We start from the raw sequence: 17955 nt of genomic DNA on the forward strand, positions 1-17955 counted from the left end.
CCAGGTTCAATGTTAGCTAGCTAACATTAGGCTATAACTAGCCAAACAAATGGCTCTGAGATACGAATAATAAGATCATACACGTAATGTTAGCTAGCGAGCCAGCCAGGTAACGTTAGCTAGCTAGCTAAGAGTACACTTGAATAACTTGAAATTTAAAAATGTGAAACCTGTAATATCTGGAAATGTAGCTAGCTAGAATATCTTACCCGTATACATCATGGTTGAACGCTTCTCCCTGTCACAGATGCCATGGTTGCCCTTGGTTTGCAGATTTATTCCTGAGATTTGTGTTTTCTCCATCTGCTTAGCTATCATACTCTAATTCCACTGATTTCTAAACTCGGTCCTCCAGAAAGTGGTGAGCAACACTTATGCAGTACTACTAAGCAATTTATTTTTTTATAAAGCTGCGTTAGACAAGATTACCTACACATACTAACTAGCTCAAATAGACAGAAGGGTGGTATATGGCAGACCAATCCGAACTCATCTCTCAGCATGTCCAGCACACTCATTATCTCAGCCAAACATTGGTAGCGGGAAGGTTGCTGTCTTTTCTCTGGCTAAACCAACTAGGCTTGTAATTTAACAATTTTATTCGTATTTACAGATGGCATACATGTTTGTTATTAAGGCACATGAAAGTTCACAAGCTCCAGAAGGCATTTCTGCCAAAATATGCATTTAGATAAAAATAGAAAAAGATTACATTCAAATGGCTCTCATGTGAAGTAGTGACCCGCGACATATGCCTAGTTTCCTGAAACGGGTCACATATTTGGTAGACAGTGGAAACGCCAACCGGATGCTTCACATTTATACATCCGGTGAAATATCTGTCTCATTGGTCTGTCTGTGACTGTAGTATGAATCTGCAGGTAGCTAAAGCTAACCAACTAACATTAAGCTATAACTAGCAATGCAAATGGATTTCTGAGATGCAAATAATATTACTATACAGAACATACACATAACATTAGGTAGCGAGCCAGTAAGCTAATGTTTGCTAGCTAGCAAAAAATAAGCTTTAACTTGCAATGAAAAGTTTGAAAAGTAAAATACCTGAAAGATGTAGCTGGACACTTATCGCATACATGGATGAACGCTTCACTCCAGACTGGAACCACTTTAACTAACTAAGACATCCTGTGTCTTTTCCATTTTATTTGTAGCTTTATTTGTAGCTAGCTACAGCTTATTTGGCTCGTTGTGTCATGTCACTCTGGTTCACACTGACCGTGTGCAGAAAGTAGTCCATCACAACTTTTTCCCACAGATCTTGTCTATAGTGCCTGCTAAATTCAGGGCAACAATGTTGTTGAGAACAGTAGCAACCCTTTTGCAGTTCTCCATGGCTAATGTTATCTATTTCAAAACGGCCGCCGTAGCATGGATTATCAACACATACTGAGCAGTTTATGTTATGGACAGAAGCGTGCTTCATGGCAGATCAATCCGAACTCATCTCTCGGCATATCTCAGCCAATCATGGCTATCGGAAGGTTCCTGTCTTTTTTTCGTGGCTAAACCAACTAGGCTCGTAATTTAACCATTTTATTTGTATTTACAGATGGCATACAAGTTTGTTATTAAGGCACATGAAAGTTCATATGCTCCAAAATGCATTTCTGCCCCAAAAAGTATTTTGATATAAAAAAAAATGTTTTTCCTTAAAATGCCTCTCCTGTGAAGTAGTGATGTTCAATATATGCCTAGCTTCTGGAAATGGGTCACATTAAGCCTTTTCTCCCTTTCTCCTGAGGGCTACTCCACTTCCTGTGCACCTGTGACTGGTGCTTCCTGCTTCTGTCAGTCACCCTCTGCTTCACATTGGTCCTCGTCCCCTCAAACCGCATCCTATACACTGTCACAATCTCACATGCAGACACATACATGCACGCCCGCACACACACACATACACACAAACATACACAAACACATGCATCCCTGTCTCGTTGAAAGCAAGTGTTAGCAAGAGAGAAAATGTAGAGGGAGACAAAGAAAGAGAGCGAGATGGGGAGAGAGAGACAGGGGCAGGCTACCTCCGCCCACCACACCACTACCACAGGTCAGGGGGTGTTGTGGGTTTCCTACAGATGTCACCGGAAAACACACTATCTCTTGTGATAAGCCTACACACACCACACACTTTGTAGCTATAATGTATCAAGGATCAAGTGGGAACCAATGCTAGGGTCAGCCTAAAACCAATCACTTCAATTATCTACAGCTACCTTGAGCAGGTTTTGCAAAATCAACCAATCAATCAAACACATTCACCTAGACACTGGCATCCAGATGTGATATTGAAACAAAACTATTACAACAGATCAAATCAAAATACTTAATCAGTTTTTCATATTGTTTAAAAAAAGACAAATAAATGATGATTAGAAACATAATTGTAAGGCTGTACAAACTAGGGTAGATACTTTCATCTTTGATCATCTTTGGCTCAAACTGTTGACACTGATGATGGAGGCACAGTCCAGTCTTACATTGAAATCACAGTGAGGCATTTTAGTCCAAGACCTGAGTATACCATATACATTACAGTAGTTGTGAAGTTAAGCTCATTGGTCTATCTACATGCATGTCCATGGCTCCTGAGGCATGTTTGTATGTGTTACTCCTGCATGTGTTGGAGGGTCCTCTGGTAGTCTCCTGGAGCTGGAGGGGAGCTCTCCGTGTGTCCCTGGAGCTCATAGTCCCTAAGGTAGTGACTGCTGTTCTGCTGGGTGAAGTACAACAGTTCCCTGGCAAACATTGGCTCCACCTGCAACACATACAGAGGTCACACTATGAATGATGAATGACAATGAATAAAGATTGCTCATATTTACCAAATTTCTCCCTAGCTCTCCCTCTACTTTCTGCAAATCTGTAAGGTGTAAGCAATATGCACTGCACTGTTTATATCAATCCGGACCCTGCAGATCTACAAACATTGATGAGTTGGGGTCAAGGGGGAGGGAGCGATTTGGAACCGGTTGATAGAGTCCTTTCTGTCACATCATGACTAACAAGGCTAGGCAGGCTATAGAGATGTAATTTAGTTTAAACCTTTCTCATGTTGGACTGTTATTGAAATGCATTAAAACAGTGGAAGTATGTAGTGTACTGTACCTGTGCTGTGATCATCTTGGTCTGGCGTTGGGGATCTGGGTACTCGTCACCGAAACACAGCACCACCTGGTGCCTGGGCATGGGACGGCCATGTTGGGCATACCCCTGCAGCTCTGGAAGGAGGGAGGGAGTGTACAAAGAGTTTCTCACTTTATTTCACCCCAAATCATCAGTTTGCCCTCTAACAGCTGAAAACAGCTATTTTGCTCATGAAGGACGCACCTTCAGCTGAAGAAGGTTGGGTATTGTGATACAGTAGCACTGCAAGGAATATGCTATGCTGAGAGAATAAGGTTCACAGAATCAGAAAGAGGAGTCAGTTAAAAAAAAATCCAGTCATTTGCAAGGAAGTCCTTGGGTGTGAAAAATGAGTGATAAACCTGAAAACGGGGGGTGTTTCATGGAGAGACACCACGGATAGGCCGCCGCTAAGAACGTGACAAGTCTCTTACCCACTGATACCACAGTATGGAGAGGGACTTTACATTCTACAGTACGTCTCCTCCGATCATCTTCATCATCATCATCACCCCCATTATCATCATCATAATCAGCGTTATCATAAGCATCACAATCAAAATACTGTTTCTCACCAGTGAGGAACTGCTGAGTGTCAAACAGCTTGCAGGTCTGTTCTTTCTCCAGTTTGTTGGGTTTGTCCGTGTACGGGGCCAGCGGGCCCTCCCAGTACACTCGGCTCTGGCAAAGCCGCTTGGCATAGAGCCCATCTGACGCCATCCACAGGAGCACGCCCCTCTCCAGGACGTTGGGTAGCTTCTCCGCCCCCCTCCTCTGTGACTCGGGGTAAGGGGACGGGAACAGCACCACTTCTGCACCGCTGTACAGCTTGTCCCCAGGGCAGGGGGAGGACGGAGAGGAAGAGGAGGAAGAGGAGGAGGAAGACGAGGTGATCTGGCAGCCTTCAGGACCAGAGGTGGTTACCTTCTTGACCAAAGCCTCACGGTAGAACAGGGACACATGCAGTCGGAAGTCTGGAGGAGAGAGGGGGGAGGTTGTTAGAGAATAAACAAGCGAGTAGAAGTATTCCAAATAAAACAAGACGGACAGCTGTCTGAAAACAAATGTATAAACAGTGTATGTAGAAAGAAAGTGAATGAGGGAAGTTAGCAAACGACTGAACTTTACGACTTTCATAATCAGGGTACTTTAACTGTAGTGGTCTCTACAGTTACCCATCTAAAACATCAACAGTATACTCATAGAATACACTTAATATGAGAACAAACAACTAACCTTATTAAAACCCAGATTAGGGAAGTAATTGTCCTATAAATAGCTTCTAGTTTCTAGTGGTTGGTAACAAGAGATAACAATTCAGTACACTCCACTACATCTTACTACTCCTGCCCTTTGTGTCCAGCTGTCATTGCAATGTTCGGTGGTGTAGCAGTAGCAGCAGCTTCAGCAGCAGCAGCAGTAGTAACTAAGTAATGTAGTAGTAATAGAATACATATGTCTTTACCAGAAAGGGTGGCCATGTTGTGGTCCATTGTAAATGCTGTGGGGTGGGACTCTGAGGAGGAGTATGAATAGAAGGAGCCAGTGAACTGATAACCTGTGAGGAAAAGATGAAAGGAGTATTGTTATTGACCGATGAATAAGTGTTTACAGAGTACATTTCATCGCGGATAATGCACTACACCGTGTCGTCATGATTTTATCTCAGGAGGAACCTGACGAGAGCATGTCAAATAAAGCCCTCAATATTTTGTAGAAGTGGCAGCCACCAAAGCCTTCACTGTCAACCAAAAGCTTTTTTTACAACATGTGTGTTTGTCATACAATGACCTCAGCCTATACAATAGTGCACTGTCTTTTATATATATATATATATATAATACCAGTCAAAAGTTTGGACACACATACACATTCAAATATATTTGATAACAGCTTTGCAGACTCTTGGCATTCTCTCAACCAGCTTCATGAGATAGTCAGTCACCTGGAATGCATTTCAATTAACAGGTGTGCCTTCTTAAAAGATCATTTGTGGAATGTATTTCCTTCTTAATGCGATTGAGCCAATCAGATGTGTTGTGACAAGGTAGGGGTGGTATACAGAATATAGCCATATTTGGTAAAAGACCAAGTCCATATTTTGGCAAGAACAGCTCAAATAAGGAAAGAGAAACAACAGTCCATTGTTACTTTAAGACAGGAAGGTCAGTCAATCATGAACATTTCAAGAACTTTGAAAGTTTTTGCAGTCTCAAAAACCATCAAGCGCTATGATGAAACTGGCCCTAATGAGGACCGCCACAGGAAAGGAAGACCCCGAGTTACCTCTGCTGCAGAAGTTCATTAGAGTTACCAGGCTCAGAAATTGCAGCCCAAATAAATGCTTCACAGAGTTCAAGTAACAACATCAACTGTTCAGAGGAGATTGCGTGAATCAGGCCTCCATGGTTGAATTGCTGCAAAGAAACCACGACAAAAGGACACCAATAAGAAGAAGAGACTTGCTTGGGCCAAGAAACATGAGCAATGGACATTAGACTGATGTAAATCTGCCCTTTGGTCTGATGAGTCCATATTTGAGATTTTTGGTTACAACCACCGTGTCTTTGTGAGAAGCAGAGTAGGTGAACGGATGATCTCAACATGTGTGGTTCTCACCGTGACGCATGGAGGAAGAGGTGTGATGGTGTGGAGGTGCTTTGCTGGTGACAATGTCTGTGATTTATTTCGAATTCAAGGCACACTTAACCAGCATGGCTACCACAGCATTCTGCAGCGATATGCCCTCTCTTCTGGTTTGCGCTTAGTGGGACTATCATTTGTTTTTCAACAAGACAATGACCCAACACACCTCCAGCCTGTGTAAGGGCTAAATGACCAAGAAGGAGAGTGATGGAGTACTGCATCAAATGACCTAGCCTCCACAATCACCCAACCTCAACCCAATTGAGATGAGAGCTTTTGACTGTTATTGTATATATATATATATATATATATATATATATATATATATATATATATATATATATATATATATATATATATATATATATGCAATACATTTGGAAAGTATTCAGACCCCTTTTTCCACATTTTGTGATGTTACAACCTTATTCTAAAGGATTAAATTAACTATTTCCTCATCAATCTACGGACAATAACCGATAATAACAGAGCGAAAACAGGTTTTCAGTAATGTTTGCAAATAAAAAACAGAAATAGCTTATTTACATAAGTATTCAGACTCTTTTCTATGAGATTCGAAAATGAACTCAGGTGCATCCTGTTTCCATTGATCATTCTTGAGATGTTTCTACAACTTTATTGGGGTCCACCTGTGGTAATTCAATTGATTGGACATGATTTGGAAAGGCACACACCTGTCTATGTAAAGTCCCACAGTTGACAGGGCATGACAGAGCAAAAACCAAGCCATGAGGTCGAAGGAATTGTCCGTAGATCTCAGAGACAGGATTGTGTCGAGGCACAGATCTGGGGAAGGGTACCAACACATTTCTGCAGCATTGAAGGTCCCCAAGAACACACTGGCCATCATTCCATCATTCTTAAATGGAAGACATTTGGAACCACCAAGACTCTTCCTAGAGCTGGCCGCCCGGCCAAACTGAGCAATCGGAAGAGAAGGGCCTTGGTCAGGGAGGTGACCAAGAACCTGATGGTCACTCTGACAGAGCTCCAGAGTTCCTCTGTGATGGGAGAACCTTCCAGAAGGACAACCTTCCAGAAGGACAACCATCCCTGCAGCCCTCCACCCATCAGGCCTTTATGGTAGACTGTCCAGAAAGAATCCAATCCTCAGTAAAAGGCACATGACAACCTGCTTGGTGTTTGCCAGAAAACACCTAAGGGACTCTCAGACCATGAGAAACAAGATTCTCTGGTCTGATGAAACCAAGAATGGCCTGAATGTCAAGCATCACGTCTGGAGGAAACCTGTTACCGTCCCTACGGTGAAGCATGGTGGTGGCAGCATCATTCTGTGGGCATGTTTTTCAGCGGCAAGAACTGGGAGACTAGTCAGGATTGAGGGAAAGATGAACAGAGCACAGTACAGAGAGATCATTGATGAAAACCTGCTCCAGAGTGCTCAGGACTCAGGAGTGCTCAGGGGCAGAAAGACAGATTTGTACCTTGTCAGCTTGGGGATTCAATCCAGCAAGGCCAGGGGGGGTGTGGTATATGGCCAATATCCCATGGCTAAGGGCTGTTCTGATGCACAACGCAATGCGGAGCGCCTGGATACAGCCCTTAGCCTTGGAATATTGGCCACATCCCACAGACCCCCAAGGTGCATTATTGCTATTATAAACTGGTTTCCAAAGTAATTAGAGCATTAACAAGAAATGTTTTGTCATGCCCGTGGTCAGCCAATCAGCAATCAGGGCTTGAAACACCCAGTTTATAAATATATGTACACAGTACACTGAAAAAAGTATATAAATGCAGCATTAAAGTGTTTGTCCCATGTTTCATGTGCTGAAATAAAAGATCCCAGAAATGTTCTGCATGCACACATTTGCTTACATCCCTGTTAGTGAGGATTTATCCTTTGCTAAGATAATCCATTCACCTGACAAGTGTAGCATATCAAGAAGCTGATTAAACAGCATGATCATTATACAGGTGCACCTTGAGCTGGGGACAATGCAAGGCCACTCTAACTAATATGGACAGTTTTGTCACACAACAAAAAGCCACAGATGTTTCAAGTTTTGAGGAAGCGTACAATTGTCATGCTGACTGCAGGAAGGCCCACCAGAGCTCTTGCCAGAAAATGTAATGTTTTAGATAATTTGGCAGTACGTCCAACCAGCCTCACAACCGCAGACCCTGTGTAATCACGCCAGCCCAGGATCTCCACATCCAGATTCTTCAAATGCCCTATGGTGGCGGTGGGGTTATGATCTGGGCAGGAATAAACTATGGACAACAAACACAATTTCATTTTATCGATGGCAATTTTAATGCACAGAGATACCGTGACAAGATCTTGAGGCCATTGTTGTGCCATTCATCTGCAGCCATCACCTCATGTTTCAGTATGATAATGCACGGCCCCAAGTCGCATGGACCTGAACACATTTCCTGGAAGCTGAAAATGTCCCAGTTCTTCCATGGCCTGCATACACACCAGACATGACACCCATTGAGCTTGTTTGGGATGCTCTGGACTGGATCGACATGTACGACAGCGTATTTCTCTTCTCGCCAATATAGAGCTACTTTGCACTGCCATTGAAAAGGAGTGAGAAAACATTCCACAGGCCACAATCAACAGCCTGCTCAAATCTATAGGAAGGAGATGTGTGGCGCTGCATGAGGCAAATGGTGGTCACACCAGATACTGACAGGTTTTCTGATCCAACAGATTTATATCTGTTTTCCCAGTCATGTGACATCCATTGATTAGGGTTTAATGAATTTATTTAAATTGACTGATTTACTTATATGAACTGTAACTCAGTAAAATCGTTTACATTTTTCCTTGTTGCGTTTATATGAAGGTTAACTGAATAAATACAAATAAATATACTGTGTATACTTCTCTCCATTATCTGTTCTTTCCTGTAATCAGTGCCCACCCCATAACCATGGCCATGCTATGCCATGTCTCACCGTTATCTGTGTGTGGCCCGGTGTGCCACAGTCGGCTGAGTGGCGATGGGTAGTGGCACTGGCTATACTGCAGCTCAACGTGGGGTGGCTGATGGTGCTGAGGCTGAGGTTGCTGCTGGTGGTCCTGTGTGTGGCTGTACTCCTTCCACTCCTTCCTCTCCTGGGGAACTATGTAGCTGCCAGACACCTTGGGACAAGCCAGGGGGAGAGGAGACAGCTGTTAGTCAGATAGTGGTGGGTTCCTGATCCACACACAGCAGGAAGAGAGAGTTGTGAAGAACTTTGAAGATCTGAAGACCTTTGAAGGTACATGTTGCAGGGGTAAACAAATGATGTTACCTGGCTGTGTAGAGTTGGGTACAGAGAGTGCATGGGGTAGTTGCTCTCTGAGCTCATATGTAACGTTGTCTCTGCCATCTTGATCCCTACATAACGGAAATGTAACACTAGACATCACACATAGAACTCTCTATATTCCAATCTACAATGCACAATGCAAAATGATGTGGAGGTCCCTCAGAAATGTGTGTAATCCTCAATAAAAAACATGTCACCATAGTCAACATTATTAGAGCTGTTTCAACAGAGCTCACATGCTATTCAGCCCCTTCAAACAGTTGAACACAACAACTATACAAGCTTGCGATAACAACTTTTGATTCAAGTGTTTGAACCCCCAGGTTGCAGGTTTGGTCTTTAAGAGTCACTCCTGAGACTGCCATATGAGAGTGACAAAGGGGTCTTCTGTCTAGCCTTCAGCCTTCGTTATGCAAGGTTAAGTGTGTATGTTGTGCATTCTGCACGGGTAAACCGAAGCCCTCTAAAAAAAGCTCAGAGGCCTTTTTGGTCGATGCATCGGCTTCCTCTCGGCTTCCTGCCTCATTAGACGATGGTGGCAAAATGAAACATTGCTGGCTGTATGTGTGTCTGCTCGGGTATGTTAGAGTTAGACAGTGTTTTCATTACCTTTGACATATGAAATCTGTGACATCACCTGCCAGTAGCCTATATAAATTAATTATGGTATAGTAGACATTTCTGACAGCAGATTACACTTGTGACATGGACTTGACTTTGGAAATACAGCCATTAGATGAACAAAACTTGCCTCTCTTAGCTCCCTCCGGTATGATTCTGTAGACTTTGTAAGGGTCTGATATATCAAGTTGGCTTCTCTCCACCAGCTCGTCAAAGTCATTACTTTTGTTAAGAGCACATCGCAGTCTAGTCTTCCATGTGGGGGGGTCTGGTTTGTCCACTCCTTCCCTGTGTTTCCCTTTGAACAATGCCCAAGCCTGCAATAATCAACAGCATAATAAATTGACTTGATTTATACTTTTTCTCTGCATTCAATTTAAATGTATCTGGCAATAATTAAGGCATTAGTAGGCCTGCATCAAAATCAACATGCATTGGTCTTTGCCTTGAACAAAGATGATCACTTGTTATACTGTACAAAAAAACAACAACAGGTAGTCTATAGAAAATAATGTAAATTACAAGTAGACTAGGTCTGGAGAGTGAATTGAGTGACTGAATATGATTGAGTTAGCAATACTTCATGGGGTACCTGCACACTATATTCAATATTCACCCGTTGTATATAGTAACTAAAAAGTAGAAGAAGAAAAACTGTAGAGAAGTATGGTGAAGTGAGCGTGTGGGTCCAAACGCACCTTGAAGAGTGCAGCATCCTCCTCTCGATTGTAGTCCTGTTTGCCCGCATGTTTCCACGGGATCCTGAAAATGCTTTTCTCGCCATTCTCCCAAACCAGTCCGGGATAGCTACTGCTGTTAATCTGATCGATCAGCCACTGTCTAAGTTTCCCGTTGCCGCAGCTCACTGACAGACCGCTGTCCCCCTCTAAGTTCATCTCTGTCAAAAAGCACATGCAAAGGTAGGTAATGTGCGTTGCAATAAGTCCGTTATCATGCAATGCAAAACAATGTCAATTGGTGCTGAGTGATGAAGGTTAATGTTATCAGGGAAGTCACACTTTTATAAAAAATTTAAAAATGCCATGCTTTCATGAAATGAAGCTATAATATCACAACTTATTTGATAGTATATATTTGTTGATTAAATATGCACTAACACATTTATTATTATTTATTTTTTAATTGCATAAAATAAATCACATACAAAATAGGTAGGCCTTAATTTAAGAATGAAACCCTTCTGGATGTCTTGGGTTATTTTAATTCAAAGACAATGGAATTCATATTTTGTAGGCTCATAAGTAAAATCAGAAAAACAGTGTTATAATCACATGCATAAAATAAATAACATAATAGTCTTTAAGTGCATCAACATCACTGCATCAACTTCAGAACGTTCCCCTCTCTTATGTTTCCTATAGCCTACTGTGAGTGAGAATAAACTCCTTACCTCTAACCATGTGAGCTTCTCTGACAAGTGATGAAATCGATTTCACTGACACAGTTCTCAAGTGAGAGCATCGGGTGCCCTATTCATATAGTCAGTCACATCTTGATGTGTCGGTGCCGCGACTGGGAGGAGCTGCAGTTCTCTGAAGCTTATCGAGAACAACCTACAGTCGATGGGGAATCCCTCTCGAGTGGCAAACACAGGAAGCAAACGTCACCATGGAATGGAACAATTACCTGTGTCAATATCAAAAAAGAAACTCCCTAAAATCGTAATTATGTCAATAGATTCCATTACCATTATATGTTTATGCTTTAAATACTGTTTTATAAAGTCAAAAAATAGAATTGTTCTTGTGCTGTTGTTTTCATAATGTAGTTATATGGCAATTAAAATGTACTCAATCATCCTGCAAGTTAATTACAGTAGCCTATGACATTGATGAAAATATGGGAAATTTTAGTGGAGTGTGTTTTCATTTCATTCACATATACAATATAGCCTCAATTTGTTTTACTGTGGTTATACTGCTGCCCTCCAGTGGTTGTGTCATGCACATAACCTTTAATATCAACTGGGTCTAATTCATTGGCTGCATGCTATATCTATTGGAGAAGGGCTACATTATATGTAGGTGCGTGGGTAGGTAGGCAACAGACAAATTCAAATGCATCCCTTTTCAGAGCCAGTGGCACTCATGCCCAGCTCTCTGTATCCCTCCAATGCTGACAGAGGGGGCTGAAAATGTTGTTTTTACTGCTGTCATGCAAGGCTTCCTTGCATGACAGGAAATAGACCCAGAAACAGAGGTAAACAGAGCAGAGAATGTCTGTCTATTATCACATTGTATCTGACAGCATAGCAGACCTACCGGTAGTTAATAACAATTTCATCTCAGTCATAATTTCATCTTTAATCCTTGTATTAATGCACAAAAAGCTGACGTTGCTTCAAGTAGGAACAAATGACATGACAACAATATCATACATTTTCGAGGTTTAGAAAAACAAGTACAAATGCTGAACGTGCCATACATAACTAAACACTGTACATAAATTAGGGGTAATAAAACCAGTGGTATTAGCCATAATAAAACATCAATAAACATTCTCAAAATGGTGCATCCATTGACCCATCCTCCCCTAGTCTTCTCCAGTAGAGGGACAACAACAGAGAGAGAGACTGGTCTAACAGCGTACCGACAGAGAAAGAACCCCCCACCCACCCTCTAGGGGCCAGAGTGGTATCATCCCACAGTGTAAGCCTTCAGACCTGGATAAGGGATCTCAGGTACCCTGCAATCCTGGAGGGGTGGACGGCTCAACATTCACCTCCACCCCCACCCCATTGGGTTTGAAACTCTTGGCCAACAGGATGCGAATGTCATCCTCGTCGTTGAAGGGCCTCTCTTTGTATAATTGCCAAAGCCACTCCCTGAACTGCAGAGACATACAACAAAATACAGTATGTCAATATTATTGTCTATTGAGGCAGATGTATTCTCTTTCTAAAGTAACTACAGCATAGTCTGACTCCTCGCTCTGAAGGCTTTAATGCTTAAAGGCCCGGTGCAGTCAAAAATGGGAATATTCCTGTGTTTTTTATTCCACATTATGAGGCTGGAACAATACTGTGAAATTTTGAAAATGATGATAATGCCCTTTTAGTGTAAGAGCTGTTTGAAAAGACCGCCTGAATTATCAGCCTATTTTGGTGGGATGGAGTTTTGATGACATCACCAGTCGGTAAATGAGTTAATAGACAAATAAGAAAGAGTGTTCGAAACATGGCCAGATTACCAAACGGACACCCGGACAGCATGTGATAGCAAAATATGTAGAATTTATTTTCTTGTTCCTTTTTGACCATTTTAATTGAAAACAATCACAGTAAGGTACTTAACTGTTACCCGGAAACAACTTGTTACCCGGAAATGATTTGATATTGAGATAAAAACGGCTGCATTGGAACTTTAACACATTCCTTTTTAATGATAAGTAACTTTTTATAGAACTTCCATTTTCCTCCAAGAATGACATTTTCCCATCTATCCTTCCTCTATCCCCCTCTGTATTGACCTGGTCAGCGTGATTGGTCTCAAACTCCTGGAGCTGGCGCTGGAAGCCCAGGTTGGGCCCAGCGCAGGGCCGAGCCACCCTCACAGCAGCCAGAGCCTCCTGCCAGCCCAGCCCTGTCACCGTCATGATGTAGGCCACCACCAGGGTGACACTCCGAGACACACCCGCCAGACTCCATGGAGAGAGGGATGGATGGTGAAGGAGAGATGGATAGGAGTGGGTATGGCCATGATAGAGATAAAAGGACATCAGCAGAAGGCCATATTAAAAGACAATACATTGAATTGGAAGTCAAACAAAGGAGGGTATGCTGTGGAGGCAACATTAGAGATTGAATATCCTCTGTATTTCTCAGAAGACCCTCAACCTCACCAGATATACCTCAGATAGCTTAACAAACACAATACATTCAAATCAAGATTGTTGTTTGGGGAAGTTCAAGAATAGCATTCTGCGTTATCTAGCTGTCTTCTGCTTACCATCGTCACACATGGGTTCACTTGTGAGCACTCAGTTAAACCCAGAGATACAGTAGCAGTTGGACAAATAAAGTTGTTTTGTATTTGATAAAGTTTCTCACCAGTGGACCAGACAACCCTCTCCTTTGAGACGGGACTCGTGGATGAACATGATGCTCTGTTTAAAGTGCATTCTCCTGAGAATGACACAAATACAGGTTATGTAAGGGCATAAGCAGGTCATAAAAAAGTTAAAAACCAGTTGCTATTCCCATAATGGTAACACAATTGTATCAGTTGTGGAAAAGAAAGTACATAGGACAAGTAACACTTAAGTCGCCAAAAAAACGTGCCCCCTCCCTAGTCATAAAAACTGGGGTGATGAGTGGTTAAGGGTGTGCGAGCGATGAGGTATGCGTGATGAGAGGGCCATAGGGGTGAGGATGGGTGTGTTCTACTAGGCTATAGGACCATCCATCTATCCTCCTGACAAGACCAGGATGAGAAACTGTTGTCTGTCTCCATCTCTGGTTAGTCAGGGCCAGTTTCGTATTTCGCCTGCAGGTTTCACACCGCGCTGGAGCGTCGAGGCGTGGGGGTAACAGGGGTTAATGACAGCGACATCTGTGTGTGTGTGTGTGTGTGTGTGTGTGTGTGTGTGTGTGTGTGTGTGTGTGTGTGTGTGTGTGTGTGTGTGTGTGTGTGCGTGCGTTTTGGGGAGTGTTATAAAAATAGAGGCACAGTGCAGATGGACGAGGCAACACTGCAGTACAGAACCATAGACTTCCTGTTCCTTCCTGCATATCAGAGGACCAGACCTCCTGCATTCTACGCCCTTAACCAGAGTAAATGTGTGTGCGTGTGTTTCAGCATTATCTATCCACCTATCTATGTATGTATGTATAATATATGTTGTTATGAGTGCTCAGTACATCTCTGTATATGTTTGTGTCTTAATCTGAGTGTGTAAAAAATCCCTCCATGATTTCTCAATAAGAAATAAGAAGCTGAATCACCTTGTCATCTAGTAATTTATTCAGTGCTTTGATTCACAGCTAAATGGTGAGAATGTGAGAATCATTTTCATACCAATAGAACATGAACTAGAGACGCCCACACAGAGTGTATCTGCCGGATAGAATGGATATGAATGGTCTACCTCGCTTCAGTCCTGTGCTGTTTGTTCTGTTCTGTACCCGGTAGCCTTGAGCACTGTGTGGTGCTGTGTATTTGGGTACTTACAGGTTTTGTGTGGGCAGGTCTGCTGCTGAGATGCACAGATAAGTCATCCCCTGCAGGACAACGGCCAACTGTTAAACGGTCTAACACACAATCACAATCTAATAGGCAAAGTCAGACAACAGGATCGTTGGAAACACCACTCACTACACACTATTACATCCATGCTGAATCCTCGGTCTTACAAGTGTTTCTGCAAACAGCAAGAACCATTATGTAAGCTTACACACAAGGGCCTTGCCTATAGGCTGTGTTTGTGAAGGTGTGATTGCAGCTGTAGTGAGGAAGTGATGGAAGGGGACAGACCTTGCTAGTTGCTAGAGGGAGTAGTAGAATGCGAGAGCACCGAGTTCCACACAAGCTCGAGCGAAAGCACTGGGTCAGAAACTCAAATGAAACTCCTCTCTGCCAAATCCCCCGCCTACACTCTCCCACAGAGCTCATACAGGCTCCAACAGATGATTTCTATTGAAGTCATGGGAACCTGGTTGGTTTGGGATGGGGCATAGTCTAATGCTACACGCTAAGCCCTACTCTCATACTGCAGTCCGGAATTACCTGACAGACAGGTCCAGGGGCAAACACGCACCATACTCTTCCCATGACTGTCATACGTGCAATTCATTTCCTTAAACAAACTGTGCGCGCATATTTCGATGGTATAAACATGATTGATATGTTTGACATCCATCTAAATTAGATTTTTTTCAAAACTGGATTTTAAGCGTGCATGATACGGGATAAGCATGAATGAACGTGTGTAAATGCATGCGTCGGCTATCATTACATCACGTGTACATTCATTCATATAATAGCCTCATGCGTAAAACATTTCTGAGGTGGTATTTAGCTTCGTTCTAGTAAATGGCGCCCTGGGAAGTGTTTTCTTACCGGCAGGATAGGGGCTGCACTGTCATGGATGGAGAGGATGTGTGTGATGTTGTTCCTCGTTAACTGTTCCCTGTCCCTCGCATCTGCGAGAGAAAAAAAGGTATCGAATGACAAACTAGAAATATCCATTAGAATCTTGAAATATTCATAGAACGTTCTCAAAATGAATGTGCCACTGAAATGTACTGGAAGGGGAAAACAGTGACGGATGACGCTTGTCTTGTCCTTAGCTCAAGCCTTTGACCAGTAGAGTGGGGGGAAGAAACACATACCTTTGAAGTTTCCCAAGTACAAGTCAGGCAGGACCTATGGGAAGGTAAGCATAGAATATTAATGTGTGACCTCTTGTTTACATTCATTCACTGGTGTACATAAACCTAACATAATTACAACACGCATTAAAATCATTACCCAAATAGCTAGGCTAAGTAACCATATTACTAGTCAAAATACAAGCCCCCTGGCTTATTCTACCATTACTGACATCAAAGACGAAACTCAAATATATAGCCTGTGTACTCCAGGAAAGACAATGTGGAGGTGCAGGGACAGTATATTTAGTTTGACACCAAATACCAGAGGCGAGTGAGCTCAGACAACTGATACGTGTCACTCTGACTCCGCACAAAATAATGGTGATAATAAGAAATGTTAATGGGGACATGTGTGTGTGTGTGTGTGTGTGTGTGTGTGTGTGTGTGTGTGTGTGTGTGTGCGTGCGTGTGCGTGGTAAAAGTCTTTATCCCTCATCCCGCAGCTGGAATAACACCGATGAGGGTTGCAGAAATATTTTCCAATTGAAATGAGTTGATGACGCCTGTTGTGTACAACAAGTACCAAGCCAACTTTTGAAAAGGTCAATCGCTAAAGTATTCATGACATGTAGCCTACAGTATGTGATAACACACAGCAATGCATTACACCCAGAACAAGTAATATCACCAAACCATGTGGTTTGTTTTCGATGGAATTTGTCCACTGTGTAGCCAAGGAGTTGGAATTTAAAAGTACAACGCCTACAGACCGGGTGTGTGTGAAAGCTGCTTTGAAAGACACCTAGATTAATTCAAGTGTACAGTGTACAGTACATAGAGCAGCAAAGTGACAATCTTATGGCATAAAGTGGAAATGATATTACGCAAGTGTATACCTGATTCAATATAATACATTAGGCGTAATATGTTTTTACTGCAGCAATAGAACACGCACATTAAACACAGCTGACTACGCGTTCTTGATTGACATCGTATAATTAATTGAAACCTGCGGTCTACCGAATTAGTGTACACGAAGACCGAGTATATATGAGCGCATGCACGTAGGCTATATTTCAACAAATAACATACCTTATTGAGCCCATTACCCATTGAAATCAAATACGTCTGTAGAACCAACGAATGGAAGGAAAATTACGTAAAATATTGTTGCACTCTTGTCTCGAGAAGTAGTTCTCCAAAGGCTTTCCCAAAAGCTCCCCAAATTGCGAGCGAGTACCTCACACAGTCCGCAACAGCGTGGTGGTGCCAAATAGTGATGGGTCTTTCACGAACGAACGGCTCTAAGAGCCGGCTCTTGTAGGTGAACGTTGGAAGCTGGCTCGCATATCAGAAGAGCCGAATCTATTTCTAAAAATATATATTTTAAAAAATATATATGAATAATCAAAATATTTAAATGAATAGAATTAACTAACTCAAAGATCGAAAAAAGAAATAAAATAATATAGGCCTAAATGCTCATGCGCACACACATTCTTTCTGACTGTCTGCTCAGAATCTGTTGTTCCTGTCAATCAGACACGCAGTGTCAACCAATGAACCAAAGATGCGTGAGGGAGGGCCGAGCCAACTCACTCACAGTCACACACTTAGCAGCTGAGGAGAGAGAGGAAGGACAGCTGTGAAAACAACAGCTGGAAAATGATTCGGAAGCACAGTAGCATTTGGATGCATTTTAATAATGTAGACAATGTTAGAGCAAAGTGTAGAATTTGTCAAAACAAAATCTCATATAAAGCTGGTTCTACGCACAACCTACACCGGCATATGCGAACTGTGCACCCAACTGTGAAGCTAGCTGTAGCGGAGCTTCGAGAAACTAGCGGGCCTGCTAGTGATAGTGGTGGAGCCAGCACCTCCACAGGTGGAGATGTATC

At 42.5% G+C, this 17955-nt stretch overlaps 1 protein-coding gene across 3 annotated transcripts; it reads right to left on the reverse strand.

Annotated features, from left to right (window-relative positions):
* Positions 1–589: 589 nt before the first annotated feature.
* Positions 590–17476, reverse strand: irf-10 (interferon regulatory factor 10). Of its 3 annotated transcripts, XM_021588585.2 has the most exons (10): positions 13213–13786; positions 11135–12573; positions 10422–10621; positions 9854–10040; positions 9085–9170; positions 8746–8932; positions 4613–4705; positions 3723–4121; positions 3130–3242; positions 590–2779 (listed from the first exon to the last, which is right to left on the reverse strand). In XM_021588585.2, the coding sequence occupies exons 2-10, from the start codon at positions 11142–11144 to the stop codon at positions 2630–2632; spliced, it is 1425 nt and encodes a 474-aa protein (XP_021444260.1). In that variant the 5' UTR covers positions 11145–12573; positions 13213–13786; the 3' UTR covers positions 590–2629.
* Positions 17477–17955: the final 479 nt, after the last annotated feature.

This window comes from Oncorhynchus mykiss, chromosome 28, assembly GCF_013265735.2.
Source record: "Oncorhynchus mykiss isolate Arlee chromosome 28, USDA_OmykA_1.1, whole genome shotgun sequence".
NCBI lineage: Eukaryota > Metazoa > Chordata > Actinopteri > Salmoniformes > Salmonidae > Oncorhynchus > Oncorhynchus mykiss.